General features: G+C 47.3%; 1 protein-coding gene across 1 annotated transcript in view; it reads left to right on the top strand.

Annotated features, from left to right (window-relative positions):
• SUCLG2 (succinate-CoA ligase GDP-forming subunit beta) overlaps positions 1-19,360 on the top strand; it is a 583,799-nt gene that overhangs the window by 217,449 nt on the left and 346,990 nt on the right. The window contains exon 4 of the mRNA XM_085624774.1: positions 2,898-2,997. Within this exon, the coding sequence (XP_085480900.1) occupies positions 2,898-2,997 (100 nt within the window). The remainder of the gene's footprint in view (positions 1-2,897; positions 2,998-19,360) is intronic.

Raw genomic sequence — 19,360 nt, 5'->3', positions numbered from 1 at the left:
TGCGAACTTGCGCTGCCCTGTGGGCAGCACAATCCTGTGAAAAACGGAGTGGCTACTTTGAAGCCGCTCCGTGTTTTCACAGTGCATGCGGCAACCTGCCTGCACTTTGAAGGGGGATTAGAGATCCCCTTGCAGGCGAGTGCAGTGAGTGACTGCACCCGCTTGCATAGGTTTGTCTGGGAGGTCCATGGGACCCTCTTTCCCCCTCCAGAGGGTAGCCATCAGGGAGCGCACTGACAGTGCGCCTCTTGAGAGCTTCTTTGCCTCTGCGCCCCTGTCTGTAATACGGCGCGGTCGCAGAGGCAAAGGGATTCCTCATGGGGCACGCCATCCATTCAAATGAGGGAATGCCCTCTGAAGATAGTGCTGGTACTTTATGTGCACCAGCGCCATCGGTATTACAAAAGGGTACACACAAGGGTCTGCGGCCCCTTCTGTAATAAAAACCAAAGTGCCTCGGGGGCGCGCAAAGTGGGTGCAAACGCTCATTGCACCCCTGGGCCACTATATGTAATACGGCCCCTGGTGGATAGTAATCAAGTACACGCTAAAAGTGCCCATCAAAAAGCCTAATAAGAGTACTTTTTCCCAGCATGTCCTCTAAAGCTCTCCCCTGGTCATCGGTATTCATAAGCATTGTTTTCATATCTCATTAACTGAAACCTTTTTTTTTTTAATACTTTTTACTCTATGTTCGAATGTTGCTATGCACGTGCTTGCAGTTAAATCATCAAAACACACAAGATGATGGACGGAATGTTGCACATTGTCAAAACGTTCACCCCCAGTCACAGATCTGGGTTTAATCCATTGTTATTTTGCTTACCACGCCACCCCAGTTCGGACATGGCCATATGCAAATTGGTCTTGACCATGTGCCTCATGGGAACAGTCCAGCCCGAAATGCCAAGCCATGTCTTCCCTGGACCGGAATCAAGCATCCTAGGACCGGTTTCGGGGTTTTACCCCTCTTCAGCCAGGATAGCTTGACTCCAGTGGCACGTGCTTGCAGTTAAGTCATGGCTGTTTGCATTCTGTGACTTTGCAGTGTAAAGTTGAAAGCGCTAATTGGCTACAAGTATACCTTACACAGTAGAGCTGGAGCTGCTGCAATATCTAGTGGCGTCGCGATGACTAATTATAAAGAGATGAATGGTCACACTTAGTAGTTTCTTATATGACAGTAAGACTTAGCACTTTTTCGCTATAGGAGGATCGGACATAGGACTTGTTTAATGTAGGAAGATCAGATATAGGGCTTTTTTGCTTTATCCACTACTTGCAAAGTCGGAGAAGCTGTCTAGGGTTCCATCGCTGCCAGAATGTGCATTTTGGGGCAAGGTGTTTCCAGGTGTCAAATTTACCAAACTTCATTTGGCCTTTAGTACATACATGTCTACTTTTGTTTTTATAACTGAATTCTGGCCACTTGTTTTTAGGTCGAGCCTACCGGACAGCACAAGCTGTTTGGTTCTAAAGACATATTGTGGGCTTCCTAAGACTTTACAGGGGGTGTACAGCCTGCCCATTTCTTACCATTTGTTGGCTTTATTGTCACTCACTTGCTTGCTTCTTATTGATTGACTTTCTTTGACCCAGCTTGTAGATCGTGTGTTTGTCCCTCCCCCGGAGCATATCATTATTTTCTCCTCTCTGAATGACTACCTTCTGTCTTTCCATTGCTCACTTTTTTGGTACTACTTTTTGCTTATGCACTTCACTTCTTTTCCTCATATGCTTCTTCCCCACCACATACCTACTCCCTGCACTCCTTATCGCTAAATCCCATCTGTTGCAAGCTCACTTGTGTGTTTCTCGTCCCACCCCGTGTTGATCTTCCTCGTGTACTGCTTTTGCCTTCCACTTACTCCTCATAGCTTTCCCCACCCATTCCTCCATTGCCCTCGCACTGGCAGTCTTTTTTTTCATATATCTATTAATATTTGGAGGTGGGAGGCTAGGCAGAAAATTGCAACCTGGCCTGCTGCCTTTAAAAAAGCGCTTTTTTCTTTAATTGTTTTTTATGAATGTATGACGTTACTACGCCATCTATTATCCTGCAGTAGGTTACAGCGCGGACGTTACATCGTCGACGTTGTTACCACGCATGGCTTTACATCGCAAGTTGTTTCTACGATTTGCGCTAGATGGCACGCTGGACTTAGGAATAGTATAAATTACTATTCCTACTCCAGTTAGCGCAACAGCAGGGAATGTGTTGGATTTAAAATCCCTGGTGTTGCGCGCCATCTAGCGCAAGCCGTTGAAACGACTTGCGATGTAATGCCATGCGTGGTAACAACGCGGACGATGTAACGTCCGCCTTGTAACCTACCCGTGTCGTATTACCAGCATTGTAAAAGCTGTTTCCTGTTTTTTATTTACTGATTCACCTTGGATCAGTAAATGAAAAGATAGATGCCCATGCATAGTGATGCATGCGCATGCCTACAGAATGAAGCCGCATTAGGCCCCCTTTTTTTTTTGCATCATTGCCAAAAACATTAGCAAAACAAAAAGGTTCCATAGGCGGGACCTTTTGGCTTTGCCAATGTTGAATCTATGCCTTCAGTCTGCGATGTTGTAACCTTTCCCAATTACTGCAACTAGAAATTTCGAGGGGAAAAAACAAGAATTCACCAACTAAAAAGCACGATAAATGTATTTAACATACACACACATGTATTTAACACCATCAATTGTTCTTCTAATGTCTTAAACGTCAAAGATGAAGAAGGTGCCTGTGGGAAAGACTACATTTCTGCTATATTATTTGTTCTGGAAAGTGCATTTACATGGCTGGTGTTAACTTTTAACATTGGGTGAATTGCTATTACTGTTGTCACATCATATGCAAATAGAAAACTAAACGAAAAACATATTTTTTTTCTCTATAGAGGCTCGTGAAATAGTTTTGAAGGCTCAGATATTAGCTGGAGGGAGAGGAAAAGGCGTATTCAGCAGTGGTTTGAAAGGAGGAGTGCATCTTACTAAGAAGTAAGTATTTCAAATATATTCAGAGTTATTGCTCGAGGGTAACCATAATAATGATTTAGGTGTAGATGTAGAATTTCAACTAAAAAACCGAAAGTGTAATAGTACCAAGGCTGTACATAAATGTTTGGTTGTTAATTAAGCGAATGTGCTGAGGATAGAAGGCCGTGGGTTGTTGATGAGTGGCAATTATGGGTGCTTGTAAATATACCATAAAGGTCTCTGCGATCACTTGGTGGGTCTGCCATTAATGGTGATGCAGTCAGCAGATTCTTGCTGTGAAACTCTACTTTGTTGTCAATATATTCAAGTATGTCGAAGACCAGAAGTAAAACAATAGCTGACCATCTTCGCAAGGTGTGACCAAATACTTTAAAAACATATTTTAAGAGAATGGTACTCCTAACAATGGAAGGTCTGAGACCTCAAATCCTGTTGTTTAACTCTAGCATGTAATATAATAGCGCCTAAAAGAATACTTACTGATCACAATCGGTAGTTCTCTAGCTGTCTCCATGTTTCCTTCAACGGTGATGGAAATGGGTGCGTCAAACTTGCTCGTAGGCTTTTCCCCCTTGTTTCTGCTTTGCTGCCATTCCAGTAGTCACCAATTTCCAGCATGGAGAAGGTCAGCAAACGTAGTGGATGGGGAAACATCAACAAAGAAGAGAGGCATTAAAGAGAGGTAACCAATGAGGGTGGGAAAGAAAGATGTGTAAAAGATAGTAGGAAGAGGCTCTAGGCCCACTGCCTTATTTGCAGAGGTAGAGGAAACCAAAGTGCCTTAGAAAATGTAGAAAGGTGGAAAGGGAGAGCATGTTTAGGAAGGACTGTAATTTATGTTTTTGTGTTAAAGTTTAAGCACCATAAAATGGGAAACTTCACTCAAGTCGAAGTTTGCCCTTAGTGGTTTCGTCAACAGATAAAGAGAAGGAAAATTAGCGCATGGGGTGGGATGGCTCCTGTGGGGGTTTGATGATGATGAAGTGGAGAGGATAATTAGCAGGTCAGAGTGTGAAGACAAAGATGGCTGGAAATGTAGTGAGGAGAAGAGTTTGCAAGGGTATTTGTAAAAAAAAAAGTTATAATCAGGGCCTTGTCACAGTGGAAACAAAGGTTTGATGAAATTCTCAGGATGTTGCACCATGGCAACAGTATAGTTGATGTAATGGAGGTGATACAGATAGTTTATCTCATGTGGGCAATGACGTAGACTCTAAGCATTAGGTTCCAAGCTGAAGAATGAAAGTGATTATATATGGGGAAGCATATGTAATGTCTTGTGTGCAGTAGTTGGGAGGTTTGATATCATTTCAGATTTACCATAGTTAAGAATCAAGGAGTGGAAATACAATTAGTGACCTAATAAAACAAGTTTGCCATCACCTGTATTGTAGTGGGGAGTGAAGATGATAATGAGACATATATTTGGATGTCCTACAGAAACAGGTAGTACATGAACCCGCAGATCAGGTAATCTTGCCAACTAAGGTCACAGAGCTAGAAGATGAACAGAGGACAAAGGCCTGGGACTTTGTAAACACATAAAGGGTGGGTAGAAGTGTTGTAGAAGCCGCAGGATATGGAGACGATGCAGTTTGCAAAGGAATAGATCAGGCAGAGAGATGGAGAAAAAAGGATCTGGTGGTTCTGTATGGCAAAGACTATTGGAAGATCTTGGAGAATGTTGATGGAAAAGTGGTTGAAGTAAGTTGTGTTGCACCAATTAATTCAGACACCTAAAAAAACATTCCAGCTGTGTTGCTGACAGAATTAGAGTGTGTACAACTGGCCATGGTTATAGGGATTGTGCCAGAAAACATAAATGACAGTCACTTTCTTTGGGAATAGAATGATAAGAGAGGTGCTTCGGTAATAGATGAGGAGCAGGGGGGATAAGTATTTTATTGTGTATTTGTATCTGAAAGAAACACGTTAGTTAGATTCCTCACCTTAGAATATCCCCAGGCATCAGACTGGATCCGGAAGATTTTTCGTCAGCAATACCCCTTGCGCGTCGCTAGGCGTCGTCTGCGGCTCCGCGTCTGTCGTCGGCGTTGTGCGCCGGAATGACGTCGTCGGAGTACTTAGACGCCGCCCTCGCACGCTGACGTCAGTTCTTCTTTTTTCCGCGCCAGTAAGCGCCGATCCGGGAGAGCTACCCCTTTAGTCAATTTTTGACTAACTTTTTCGACTCTTTTTGGTCACTTCTCGACTCTGGTGCCGGTCGGATGCCTGGTTTCAAGGCCTGCGACGACTGTCACCGACTGATGTCGGTGACCGATCATCACCGCCGGTGCCTGTACTGCTTGGGCCTCGACCACGACGCGGCGTCGTGCTCCGATTGTATGGCCCTGACCTCGAAAGCTAGGCGGGAGCGGTCCCGCAAGCTTCTCGAGCTTCGCCACTCGGCTCCGCGCCGCTCTCGATCCCGGTCCAGGAGGAGGTCCAAGGATCGGTCGCAGAGCCGCACTCGACATCGTCACTCGTCTGGCTCAAAGTCTTCGGGTAAGTCGAGGCACTCCAAGAAGTCCAAGATCCGACTCCGCTCTTCGGACTCCCCTCACCGGTCGCTCGACTCGGCCGAGGGTCCGGGTGGTTCCACCCCCGCGGCTCCGCAGGGGCCGCGCAAGTCCCCATACCCGACAGTCCCTGGGACTGACAAGACGCCGGCGGAGGTCAGTGCCTTCCTCTCGGCCATGAGGAGCCTGGCCCCGCCGTCGACGCCCGCTGGCGCGCCTTCGGGCCCAGCGGACTCGACTGGGCGACCTTGCGTGCCGGCGGCTCCGGCCCCGGCGCCGTTGGAGGCTCCGGCCCCGACGCCGCAGGTCCCCGAGGGGCCCGACCTCGTTACGCCTCCTCCGCCGGCGCTGACACCGATACCACCCCCAACGCCGGCTCCGGTCGATGTCGATCCCCGGTTCAGCCCCTTTCAGGTCCCGACGCCGATGCGGCGCCGCCCGACGCCGCATCCGACGCCGCTAGAGACACATATTGTCTATCGACCGGCTCCGATCATTCCTCCTGTTTACCAGGAATCGGATGACGGGGGCGAATGGGAGGGGTTTGACGACCCTATGGCCTTTCAGGGCCAACTTGCACAGGACTGGGCAGATGAACTGGGGGAGGCCAGTGGTTTGGATACCTCACCGGAAACTGGATTCATCTCTCCTCCGACTGTGGCTTCGGAGGAGGGTGCAGCTTTTTCTGTGGTGCTGCGCAAGGCGGCCGAAGCCCTTGGGCTTGAGTTGCCTGCCGTGGCGGTGAGGACTAACATCCTCACTGAGGTGCTTCAGTCTGCCGCATGCTCCACTGAGCCTCTGTTGCAATTCAATGAGGCCCTCACTGACGTTCTGCAGGGCACCTGGTCCAAGCCCTCCACAGTCCCTCCTGTGGATAGGAACGTGGCCAGGCGCCACCGCCCTGCTCCGGGCGACCCCAGTTTTCTGTCCCAACACCCCACCCCCTAGAGTCTGGTTATCCAGGCCTCTACCTCCCAATCCTCCTTCCTGTCCGCTCCTCCGGACTGGGATTCCAAGAGACTGGAACAGTTTGGTAAGAAGCTGTTGTCCTCGCTCAGTTTGGGCCTGCGGTCTTTGAACACCGCCTGTCTCTTGGACCGTTATTCCCACTCTCTGTGGGATGCGGTGGAGGACGTGCTGCCACTGTGCCCGGAGGAGGCCTGGGCGCGGCTTTCCTTGGCTCTGGCCGATGGGAGAGATGCAGCGCGCCATGCAATCCGATGTGGACTCGACACTACGGACTCGCTGGGTAGGGCGATTTCTACCACGGTGGTGCTTCGACGTCACGCCTGGCTGCGGTCCACGTCCTTTTCAGGGGATGTCCAGAGCACCCTCATGGACATGCCTTTTGATGGCGCTCGCCTTTTTGGTGAGAAAGCGGACAGTGCGCTGGCTCGCTTCAAGGACTCCCGGGCTACGGCCACGTCCTTGGGCCCCGTGGCCACAAACTTCCGCTTTTCGCTCCTTTCGTGGCCAAGGAAGGGGCACCTCCTCACGTCCGTCTAGCCACCGGCCGCAGAACCAGCCTGCACGCGGTCGCGGACGTGGTTTCCGCCGAGGCGGTACTGGAGGACGACGCGGTCAGTCCACATCCACCCCGGCAGCATCCGCCTCAAAGCCTTCCTAGTCCGAGCTTTCAGGCCCATTCCACGCCAGTGGGAGGCCGGGTTCGCCATCACCTGCTCCACTGGCGTACCATTACTTCGGACAGGTGGGTGCTGCAAATCGTCCGAAGGGGCTACTCCCTCCCCTTCGAGACGACCCCTCCAGACATGCCACCGCAGCACCACCGTATCTCGGAGGATCATTTGAATCTTCTGCGAGAGGAAGTTTCGGCCCTCTTGGCCAAAGAGGCCGTCGAGCGCGTTCCGAGCCCAGAAGTAGGTCGTGGTTGTTATTCCCACTACTTTCTGGTTCCCAAGAAGGGCAAAGGGGGCCTACGCCCTATCTTGGACCTCCGGAACGTCAATGCCTTCCTCCGGAAGGAACGGTTCAAAATGTTAACTTTGGCTCAGGTTCTAGCTGCCCTCGACCCTGGAGACTGGATGGTAGCGTTGGACTTGCAGGACGCATATTTCCACATCCCCGTCCTGCCGGCCCACCGGCGTTACCTGCGGTTCACAGTGGGTCAGGAGCACTTTCAGTTCACCGTGCTCCCCTTCGGCCTTACCATTGCCCCTCGGGTGTTCACGAAAGTGATGGCGGTGGTCGCAGCTCATCTGTGCAGATCAGGGGTTCCAGTCTTCCCCTATCTCGACGACTGGTTGTTGAAGGCGGGCTCGCCCCAGGCAGTCGTCTCCCTCCTCTAGACTACAGCGGATCTCCTGCGTTTGCTGGGGTTTTCCATCAACGTGCCGAAGTCACACCTGAGCCCCTCTCAGAAGCTCCTTTTCATCGGAGCGGTTCTCGATTCGGCGCAGTTCCGGGTTCATCCCCCGGAACAGCGGGTCCGGGATATACAGGCCCGGATTCCCATCTTTCGGCCTCTATCCTGGGTTTCGGTCAGGCTAGTGTTGCGGCTTCTGGGGCTGATGGCCTCCTGCATTCTACTAGTGCATCACGCCAGGCGGCGCATGCGGGCTCTGCAGTGGGACCTGAAGTTTCAGTGGGCCCAGCATCACAGCAACCTGTCCGACCATGTCTTGATCTCGGAGGGCACTGCACAGCAGTTGCAGTGGTGGCTCACGGACCGCGATTGGGTCACGGGCAAGAGCCTCTCCCTACCCCTACCGGAGCATGTCGTAGTGACGGATGCGTCCCTCCTGGGATGGGGTGGCCATATGGGAGAGGCGGAGATCAGAGGCCTCTGGTCTCCGGCGGAGTCTCGCCTCCGCATCAACTTGTTGGAGCTGAGAGCGATCCGACTTGCACTGAAAGCCTTCCTTCCCTCTGTCCGGGGAAGTGTCGTGCAGGTGTTCACGGACAACACCACCGCCATGTGGTATTGCAAAAAACAGGGCGGGGTGGGGTCGTGGACCCTTTGTCAGGAGGCTCTGCGCCTCTGGACATGGCTGGAACACCAGGGCATCACCCTGGTGGTTCAACATCTGGCGGGCTCTCTGAACGCCAGAGCAGACGAACTCAGCCACCGGTCTATGATGGATCACGAATGGCGTCTGAACTCCGAGGTGGCGCAAGGTCTCTTTCAGCAGTGAGGAGAGCCTTGGTTAGATCTATTCGCCACCGACGAGAACGCGCAATGTCAGCAGTTCTGCGCGTTGGAATTTCCAAGGCGGCACTCGCTCGGCGACGCTTTTCGTCGCGAGTGGAGTTGCGGTCTGTTGTACGCCTGTCCGCCTGTCCGCCTATACCACTTCTGCCCAGAGTGCTGAAGAAGATCAGGCGCGACCGGGCCCAAGTCATCTTGGTGGCTCCAGATTGGGCACGAAGGTACTGGTATCCCGAGCTACTCAGTATGTTGACCGATCCTCCGATACGTCTGCCCCTTCGGGAGGATCTTCTGTCGCAGCAGCAGGGGACGGTCCTCCACCCGAACCTGTCCAGCCTCCATCTCCATGCGTGGAGATTGAGCGGCGGCAGTTGATGCCATTTGACTTGCCTCCTGAAGTCTGTGATATCATTCTGGCAGCCAGGCGTCCCTCCACAAAGACGGTATACGCCTGCCGGTGGAACAAATTTGTGGCATGGTGCACAGCAAAGGCTGTGGATCCCCTTTCCGCCCCTCTTTCTGAGGTTCTCCTCTTTCTTCTTTCTTTGGCCCGGCAGGGCTCTGCCCTGGGCACCTTGAAAGGTTATCTTGCTGTCCTCTCTGCCTTCTTACGGCTTACTGATCAGCCCTCTCTTTTCAAGTTCCCTGTAGTGTCACGCTTTCTTAAAGGCATTACTCACACGTTCCCTCCTGTCCCTTTCGTAATGCCTCAGTGGGACTTGAATCTTGTCTTAACATTTCTGAGGTGCGCTCCCTTTGAGCCTCTTCACAATTGTCCTCTTCATCTTCTAACTCTTAAGACTGCTTTCCTGGTAGCCATCACCTCGGCTAGACGGGTGAGTGAGCTCCAGGCTCTATCGTCCAAGCCTCCTTTTCTATCTGTTCATCCGGACAAGGTTGTCCTTCGGCCTCGTCCTTCCTTTCTACCGAAAGTGCTGACCCCCTTTCATCTTGGGCAATCTGTCACCTTGCCCACCTTCTTTCCGCCTCCGCATCCTTCCAAAGAGGAAGAGCGGCTCCACCGTCTGGACCCAAAACGTGCGCTCTCCTTTTATTTGGACCGCACAAAACAGTTCCGAGTGGACGACCAGCTTTTCGTTGGCTACGTGGGTGCAAAGAAGGGAAAAGCTGTGCACAAACGGACCATCTCCCGGTGGGTCATTTTGTGTATAAAAATCTGTTATTCCTTGGCGAAAAAGGACCCTCCTGTTGGGCTGCGAGCCCATTCTACTCGGGCCACAGCGGCTACTACTGCTTTGGGACGGGGAGTCCCTTTGCAGGACATCTGTCAGGCGGCGACGTGGGCTTCGCTGCACACGTTTGCCAGGCACTATTGCCTAGACAGCCAAGTCCGGAGGGATGGCTTCTTTGGCCGTTCTGTCCTCCAGGACTTTCTGGTGTGATCTTGGTTCGCAGACCCACCACCGGGGTTGGTATTGCTTGGGTATCTATTCTAAGGTTAGGAATCTAACTAACTAATGTTTCTTACAGATACATCGTTACCGAAGGTAAGTAACTTGTTCTTTAGTGGGGATAACTACTGCAGTTTTGTATGAGAATGAATATGGTGAGCAAATACATTTTTACAAGCATATTGATGATCTGTGGAGTGAAACCATTGGATGGGGCCTACCATCAGCTCATATTTATGGTTGGCATGAGTATGCTTCTGGAGCGTCAGCCAAAGTTAAAGAGATCAGGAGTTTATGGAGTAGGACATGTTATCAAAGGGACGTCAGGTGGGCAGATGTGTGTTAAGAGATTAACATTTAGTCATTGTGGAGCAGTTAAGGAGATTTTATATGCCAAAAAAGTAGCAAGTTGTTTGCTGTGAAGGGTTACTGGTGACTAGGTGAATAAGTTAGGAATAGCAGAGATTGTAAGGTTTTTGATAATAGTTCAGGGTGGGTGTCGAGGCAAAGTTTTCTTAGTTGAGGGCAGTCGATTGTGCAGCAAGTGTGTTAGTTATCTTTATTTTTACATTCTCATAAAGTGCACAACCATAAGGTATTAACTCACTGTACCTTTGAACTAACAACATTGCATGACATTACCAAAATGATAAACTGATAACAAACAATGTGTGTATATTCTCAGTCATTTAGGGGTTTGGATGTTGTGCCATTTGAGGGTGTGAGAGCACATTATTGCATGTAGTGTACATGCTTTGGAGGATAGGAAGTGTGCTGTTAACTTGTTTGCTTTCAATGTTAAAAGACTTTCAAGAAGAGGAATGTGCGTGACACATAAAGATCATAGTTAACCTGTGCTAGATAGAGGGTAAGAAATGACTTCATTTTTATTATGGCCCCCCAATTTCTACATGTGTGGATTTGCTGGCTTTAGAACTCTGTGCACTTTACTATTGCTAAACAGTAGTAAAGTGCTTCAGCTTTCCCTCTAAAGCATGTGTTGTACATTGTACTCTCTATTTGGTATACTTAACGTCACAATAGGTCCACTGTAAATAACAATTTAAATGTCATATTTGGGCTGCAGTGTGTATTTACAGCATCCATCCGCATATATGAAAAAAATATTTGTACCAGGAGAACCACGGTGCACTGGACAGGCTATAGTTTAAATGCACTGCATTGGCACCCGCCAGGGAACAATGCATTTACAATGTAAGAAAAGCTGATTATTTTTCAATAAGTCACCACTTAGGTGTGCTTAGTTAGCCCAGGGACCGGGTGTTGATTAGGGGTGGGCGGAATTTGCGAAATTAACTTTCGCAAATTATCGCGAAAATGTTTAAAATTATCGCAAACAAGTAGAAATATCGCGAAGATGCGGAAGTTTTTTTCCGGCATGTTCGCGAGATTTTCTGCATGGTTGCGGGTCGCCAACTTACCCATGAGGTTGCTTGCGGGCGCGGCCATCTTGTTTTGAGTTGTCTCGCGGTGCATGATCGCGAGAAGAAAGACGTGATCGCGCGACGCATGACGTCACTGCGGGCGCAAACTGTCGCGAGACAGCGCAAATGGCTAAAAACAATACAACATCTCATGGAGAACGCGACCGGATCAAGAAAACTTGTCAGCGAACGCAGGGATTCAGGTAAGGCGATCGCGCGAGAATGTATTATTTTACAGCGCGAGCAAGAAACAAATTATCGCCAAGCTGCGGAAACCGGAAATTTTGACATTTTCGCGCTCTCCGCGGAACGCGAAAATGTCAAATTATTGCAATTTCCGCGAACGGAAGGAAATTTTCGCCCAGGCCTAGTGTTGATATATAGCGATTTTTACATATTGGGATTAGTGTGCCCTCACAGTGAAATAAAACCCCAAATCTATTTCACTATGTAGGCTAGACTTTTCCCCAATGAACCTAGTGGGATTACTTTCTTTACTTTTCACCTGTGCTTAAGAAATGACTGTAAGATGCTTCAAAGGTTTTTGCCTGATTAAGTTTTAAAATCTAGGAATAATAATAGTTATGGTAATGATGATGAAATCAGATTTTTGATAATGTAAGCCAAAAAGAAACTTTGTAAAAATGTACCCTAGGATACTAGCAAATAGCAGAACTAAATCACTAGGCAACATATAGGTCAAGCACCTATGATCACAGAGCTTCACATACATTTTGATAAAGGAGAACAACTCAATGTACCTGAAAGTTAGGAAAAGATATTGTTTTATTTTAATTGCAAAATCATTGAAAAAGTGGCTAAAAGCTGAACACTAAAACAGACTATACAATTGATGAATAGCAAATCAGTGTATTCGGCCCTCTAGACAGAGATTACATTCCTAATGATAATCATTTCACTCTCTGTCTTATATGATAATTAATATCGATACACAATGTATAAATACTGATGTTAATACAGGGCATATCAGGGAAACAATAAACTGTTACATCCACCTGAATAAAATGAAAGCCACTCTATTAGATAGACATGACATTGAACAAATACAAAAATGTGGTGCTTGTTCTTCAAAATATCTCGACGCGCGTTTCGGCGAGCGTGCCGCCTCCGTCAGGAAACCACATTAAAAAACATCATCTACGAAAGTAGTTTAAAGGTACATTAAGTCATATACTTCTCCCATATTTCAAGTAAAATTCAGTGGTGCACTTAGCGCAGTTTAAAAGGCACCGCTGAACAGACCGCATGCTCATGTGCTGACCAGATGACGAATTAAAAAGAAAATGTAGTGAATTAAGTGAGTGTGAAAAGAAACGGAAATAGTGTTCTGTGAGTCAATAAAGATATACAAAGGTTCTCAAAAGACCCCAAGCGACGAGAAAGAAAGTGTCATATAGATCAAAGCATATAAATGAGAAATGACATATTAAAGCTCACCATGACCAAGCAAATAGATAGACTTGTCATAACTGGAAGCAGCCTTAAAGGAAATAGTGAGTCCAAATTGGTACTAGGAATAAACAACGACGACTGGACATGAATGTCCAAGTAGATGTAAGTTAGGACACCTTGTTGATCAAGGCAGTTTGAAATGTCTATAACGGTGATAGAAATTAATACCTGATTAAAGAGTGGAGAGCTAGATCATATAATTATATCTCTTCAGGTCTTGAAAGGCTGGTTGGAAAATAGATCAATAACAGCCTGTAAATAGACAAACACATTGTTGGACTTGGCCCTTTTTGCAGGATCATCCCAAAACTTTTTGCCTTCCTCCAGTATTTTTTCTGACCTGTTGTTGGCTGTTTTATGACTCTGGGCACCTTACCACTGCTGATCAGTGCTAAGGAGCATATGCTCTCCCTATGATAAAATGTATACATTGATTGGTGTCCATGTTTGGCTTATTTGGTTTACTATCAGCCCCTAGTAAAGTGCACCAGGAGTGCCAGGGCTTGTAAATACAAATGCTGCTGGTGGGCTTGCAGCACTGGTTGTGCCACCCACAGAAGCGGCCTAGTAAAATGTGTCTAAGGTCTGCCATTGCAGAACCTGCGTGCAGTCTGGTACTGTCGCGCTGACTGCGCAAGTGCACCTACTTGCCAGTCCCCAAACCTTCACTTAACTACATATTAGTCACCCCTCTGGTAGGCCAAAGGGAGGGTGCATTGTAGGTATAAGGTAGGACATGCCCTGATGTGTGTGGCATGTCCTAATAGTGAATTACAGCCATTTTCGTTTTTCACTATTGAAGGCTACCTGCTCTCCATAGGCCAGAATGGACTGCTGGAATTACTTCACGCTGTAATCCCAGTGGACTCAGAGAGCATGGTAGAAAGTCAAGTTTAGTATGCCTGAACTCAGAATAATAAAATACTTCTTTTAGTAAAGTTTATTTTAATATCCTGTGTTTGTAAATACTACTTTTAGAAAGTTAGTATTTACTGACCTGGCCATTTCAGTCCGCCTCTGCGCTGTGTGTGTGTGTTCTGCCTAGTAACAGGGAAGGAGCAGGGCTGGGGAATTCCAGGAGACAGGCTGGCTGCCAGGTGGTGGGTAGAGAGATTACACCAGGATGGGTGGGAGGAGTACACCTTGACTCTTGAATAGACCAGTGCTCTGCCAGCACAAAGCCGGCTCCGCCCCCTGTGGAGCGGCTGATGTCTCTGCCCTGCTGCTGAAAGGAAAGAGCAGAGTCACCACAACAAAGTGCTCCAAAACTGGACTGAGCCAGGCCCAGGCCCCCTGGCGACAAAGAACAAAAGATTTGTGCTTTAAAAGAGGGAGCCCTGCTCCTAAGAAATCGGATCCTGTTGACGCCAAGACAAACCTCTGCCTGAAGGAGAAGGACATGGAGAAGCTGAAGGAGGAATACTGTCTCTCTGCCTAAGAGACTGGCCTGCAGTGGGTGCCTGCTGCTGGAAGGAGAGGAAGAAAAGACTACAGAAAAGACTTTTGATTAACTTGTGCTGAAAACAATCTCCAAGGGCTTGCTAGTAAACTTACCCCCTGATCTGCGCCCCAGGAACAGTGGGCGCTACCCCCCCTGGAAGGAGAAGAAGCTGCCGTGGGTGATTCTGCAAGCTGACCCCTGAAAACCTGTGCATCCCCTGATCTCGCTGAGCAACGCGACTTCTGCTGCTGGAGTGGCTGTGAGCATCGTAAAGGCCTGTCAGCCCAAGCAAAGTAAGCAGCTGCCCCCTCGAGCCGTAGCTCGCAACGTAAGGAGGAGATCTCTGTGTCTGAGCGCCGAGCCCCTGTGACCCCCGCCGGGTTGTAGAGACTTTTGTAAAGACCTAAAGGTGCCCTGGTTTGCCGTATCCGGACGAAGCTAACAGCGCGCTGCGCTGTGACATCACCCCGAGGCTGCCCTCCTGCTTCTGCCCCCTTCGTGGTGAACTGTGACCTGCCCGAGCGCCCCACGAAGCTTCGCCGTCCCCTGGACCCTTGGGACTTCAGCGCAACGTGGGACGCCCTTGGACCGGACTGCGAGGCCGCCACGAACTTTCCCCTTGAAGCCTGAAAGGTATTGTGACGATCGCGCTAAAGGTACGGCCCGTACTTGCCTCTAATGTACTTTGTTCAATCGTACTTGCCTCTAATGTACTTGGTTCGACCCGTACTTGCCTCTAATGTACTTGGTTCGAATCGTACTTGCCTCTAACGTACTTGGTTCGACCCGTACTTGCCTCTAATGTACTTGGTTCGAATCGTACTTGCCTCTAATGTACTTGGTTCGACCCGTACTTGCATCTAATGTACTTGGTTCGACCCGTACTTGCCTCTAACGTACTTGGTTCGAATCGTACTTGCCTCTAATGTACTTGGTTCGAATCGTACTTGCCTCTAATGTACTTGGTTCGACCCGTACTTGCCTCTAATGTACTTGGTTCGAATCGTACTTGCCTCTAATGTACTTGGTTTGAGCCGTACCTGCCGTTTGAATGCTGGTGTCCGGGCCGTAGTTCGACCCGTACTGATCGTACCTGCTTTGAACCGTACAGCCTTGAAACCTATTGCCGGCGCTCACGCGGGAAGCGTGAGACTCGGCAAGCGAAGCCTGAATCCAGTTCGACACGTACCTACGTAGGTACGGCCCGTCTGGTTCACTGCCAGCACACGCGTACTCAGGCGAGAAGCGTGAGGAACGGCACGACGTCCCAAACAGCGGTACGGAACGTACTTGAGGCGCTACGAAGCGCACAATACCCCTAAACAGCCTATTTTAAACAGAGCTGTGCCATTTTTACACCTGTGGACTGCCTAAGCATTGTAAGAGTAACTGGATCAGCCTTTTAACAAGAGTACTGTATTTTCGCAACCTGCCTACAAGAGATCTTATATATAAAGAGCTTTTATTTTACTATAAATACAGCCTTGTGTCTTTGTGTGGTGGGGAGGTGATTATTGTGTGGGACAACTTGCAACGCTTAACCTAATGCCCTCTGGAAATCTAGCCTGACTGCTCGTGCTGCGTTACCTAGAGGGTGAGCAGGGGTTATTTTTAAAGAGGTGATCCTACGCCCTGACTTAGATGAAAAGGGTCCCTGCTTGTCGCAAGTGCATATCTGCGCCAACCAGAGACCCCGGATTCTAACACACATGTAAACGGTAACCTAAATGTTATCAGGGACCTCTGTGTTTAGTATCCTTAATGGATGTTAATCACTCAAGAATCCGGACATACCTTAAAATCAGGATAATAGATGTTTGATGAATAGAGTGTCCAAACAAGAAATATACACACTTCTGGCCTCTGGGGAATTTTAAGGGTGAATGATAATGATTAATCAAATATCCGCAATCCTCGAGTGTGAAAATGTTAGGTCTGACATAAGAGTCAGTGGGCCAAGCCCAGTGCCGGTAAGGGTAAAAAAAGACCGAAAAGGCCATTATGGGGCATGAAGAAACTCGTATACAGGTGGGTATGTTGGTGCAGAATTAAAGTAAATCAGCTGCTGACTTTAGACAACCTGCTCAGTATGTTGCCTGCAAGCTGTCTGAAGTAGCGTGACCTAACCTTACGAGATGTCCTGCATTAAAGATTATATCCAAATTATATCAAATGAAGGAGGCTACGTATGAAATACGAGCCTACGTTACTCAAGTACTCCAGCCAGGCACAAAGGTGAATATAAACTTTGTCGCTTAAAAAGTTAATATGAGCACTTGGTATTTGGGTAATTTTACAGTATGGCAAAGAGCAAGTGCTGCAAAGGGTTGGGTGGGTTTGTGAAAAAATTGCTAGGCTTGAGTCGTAGAATTCCTCAAATCACTGGCTGGTACACAGGACCAATCTGACACTTCCACCACCATCTGACTTAATCTGAAGAATGGAGAACTATCAAGGCAAAAATTAACTAGACTAACGGCTGTTTGATATTATGCAGAACAGCCACGAAATCAGATTTAGTTTCTTCACTTAGTCCTTCTGGACTGTTCAGAAAAATTCAAACGACAGTTGAAGAAAGAGGCATAAAATATTGCCATGGAAAAATACATCTACTCCTAATTCTTTTTAATCAAGATAAAAAGCCAAAGCATGAAAGTATTCTTATTGGATGCTAAAACTGTGGCAAATGCATACAAATAGAAAAGTTTAGGATGAAGATTCTGCCCCCAAAAACACATGATAGCTGAAGGTGGCTATATGTCTGCAAGATGCTTATTTTCTCATTCCATTTAGTAGAAAGCACAAACATTTTTTTTTAAATTTCAAAACTGTCCTGAAGTCTGTACTGTATGCACTATAAACAGTGCCTCCATTTTTACTTTCTAATCGTGTTTTGGTGGGCACCATGATAAACCTGCAGATAGATTATTGAACTGTTGTGCACAGAAGCGTCTCGCATACCAGTGGCTACAGTTTATGCAGAGTACCATTGTCCATTTGAATGTTATCCTCAAAAATTGTTGAGGTGGCACCATCCTACTGGTTATTACTAGTGTCTTAGTTTGAAATTATTAACCTGACATTCAGATGATTGCATAGGCAAAGCTCTTGTTTCCATCACTCATTATGTTATTTGTTACTCCTCTGATTTCTGTGACAAGTTGGTACGAATGATCTTTCAGACCAGGTATATCTTACGTTTGTGCAGCCATTTGCAGCGTTAGGCTTCTGTCCTTTAAAATAAGTTGCAGGCTTTGTGTGATTTTCACTTACGTTACGGAAAGCAGTGTTAGGTGTTCTTCCTCCGTGTACTGGTTTTTAGTTACTATCGATGAGCCTAGATGTGCTTTGGTTTGCATGTGTATGTTATTATTTTTTTTAAACGCCTTTCGTATCTCAGTGCTAGCTTTAATGGTGTTTTTCCCCATAGAGATGGGGCAGCGGATTAGAGTAGGTATTTTTTTTAATTAGTAAGAGTTGATGTCAAACGCTAAGAACCTTAAGCATCATCCTTTTTAGAATGCAATGCTGTTTATTAAGATTTTAAACCATTAAATACATTTTAAATAAACAAGTCCCTTAAAAATAATGTTAACGGGATCAAGCAGGCGCAAAGCCAATTGGTTTCGGGCTTTGCCGATGTTTGTCTGTAAAATACTGTTTGAAAAATGTAAAACAAAAAGGTCCAAACACTAAAGGAAAAGCACACGCATATCTTATGGTATTTCAAACTTGTACATTGAATTAAATGTTTTCAGTCTGTTCAATGTTTTCAATAGTTATGGCAGATAAGGGGACCCCAAAAAAAGGTTGCAGTTCAGCGAGATGCCTTCCATCTGTCCTGTGTTTTACCACTGAGCTGTCCGATATTAGAAGAAATGCAAAAACCGAGATAGACATTGGAGACAACACTATTGCTTTTAGGATCTGGAGATTTATAGGCAAGCATTGAAACTGTATCATGGGTCGATTACAGAGGCTAAGACCCCCTATTTTGCTGAATGTAAACTGTCAGCAGAAAACAATTCACGCCCCATTTTTAACAGTCAAGCACTTTCTTAATCTGCTGTTGCACGTACAGCCCATCACAGCTTCAGCAAAATTGTCCAATAACCTCCAGTTCCTTTGCAGAGAAGATCTTGAAAATTATATCTCATCTAGAGTTAAATATAACATCGTGCAACTGAGATATGATCCATGTTGGCCCTAGGTGGTCAATTTCTGCCAATCTATCTGAATTTACACATATTTCTTTGGCAGATTCGGAGCAGGCCATTTTGATGTGCAAGTCCAGATCTCCGTATGACCCTTGCTGGCCTCAGATCCTAACATCTGTACTGGAAGTGATTAATCCAATCTTCAATCAAAATCTGCTAGTGTTCCAGTATGTTGATCCCTTTACTGAAAAAAACGTCTGACGATCAAATGCAAGAGTCCATCTTTAGGCCCATCTCATTGCTCCAGTCAGCGTCTAGGATGCTTTAGAAGCTAGTTAATTCCTAGCTCTCTGGCTATTTAGAACAGTGGATCCTACTACACACTTTGCAATCCAGCTATAGACCTTGACATAGCATGGAGACAACCCTGGTCTCAAGTAAACTAGCGCAGGATCAGGGCAATAGGCGGCCCTGATCCTGTAAGATTTGTCAGCAGCCTTCGATAGCACGTCTCACCTAATTCTGATACGATGCTTAGCAGAAGTAGGCATTTCTGGTTCTGCTCTAGACTTGCTTTGCTTCTTCCTGGAAAAGTGCAGTCAAGCATCCTGCTTGGCTTCTTGTTCTTCGGACTCTAAAACCATCAAGTTTGGCACGCCATAGGGTACAGCACTAGGTCTACCCTTTTTAATATTTATATGGCACCTCTCGCCCCTCTAGTAGAATCATTTGGAGTCAGGATTAAAT

This window comes from Triturus cristatus, chromosome 9, assembly GCF_964204655.1.
Source record: "Triturus cristatus chromosome 9, aTriCri1.1, whole genome shotgun sequence".
NCBI classification, from domain to species: domain Eukaryota; kingdom Metazoa; phylum Chordata; class Amphibia; order Caudata; family Salamandridae; genus Triturus; species Triturus cristatus.
Note: the sequence above shows the minus strand (reverse complement) of the source record. Positions and strands in the feature narration are given on the sequence as shown.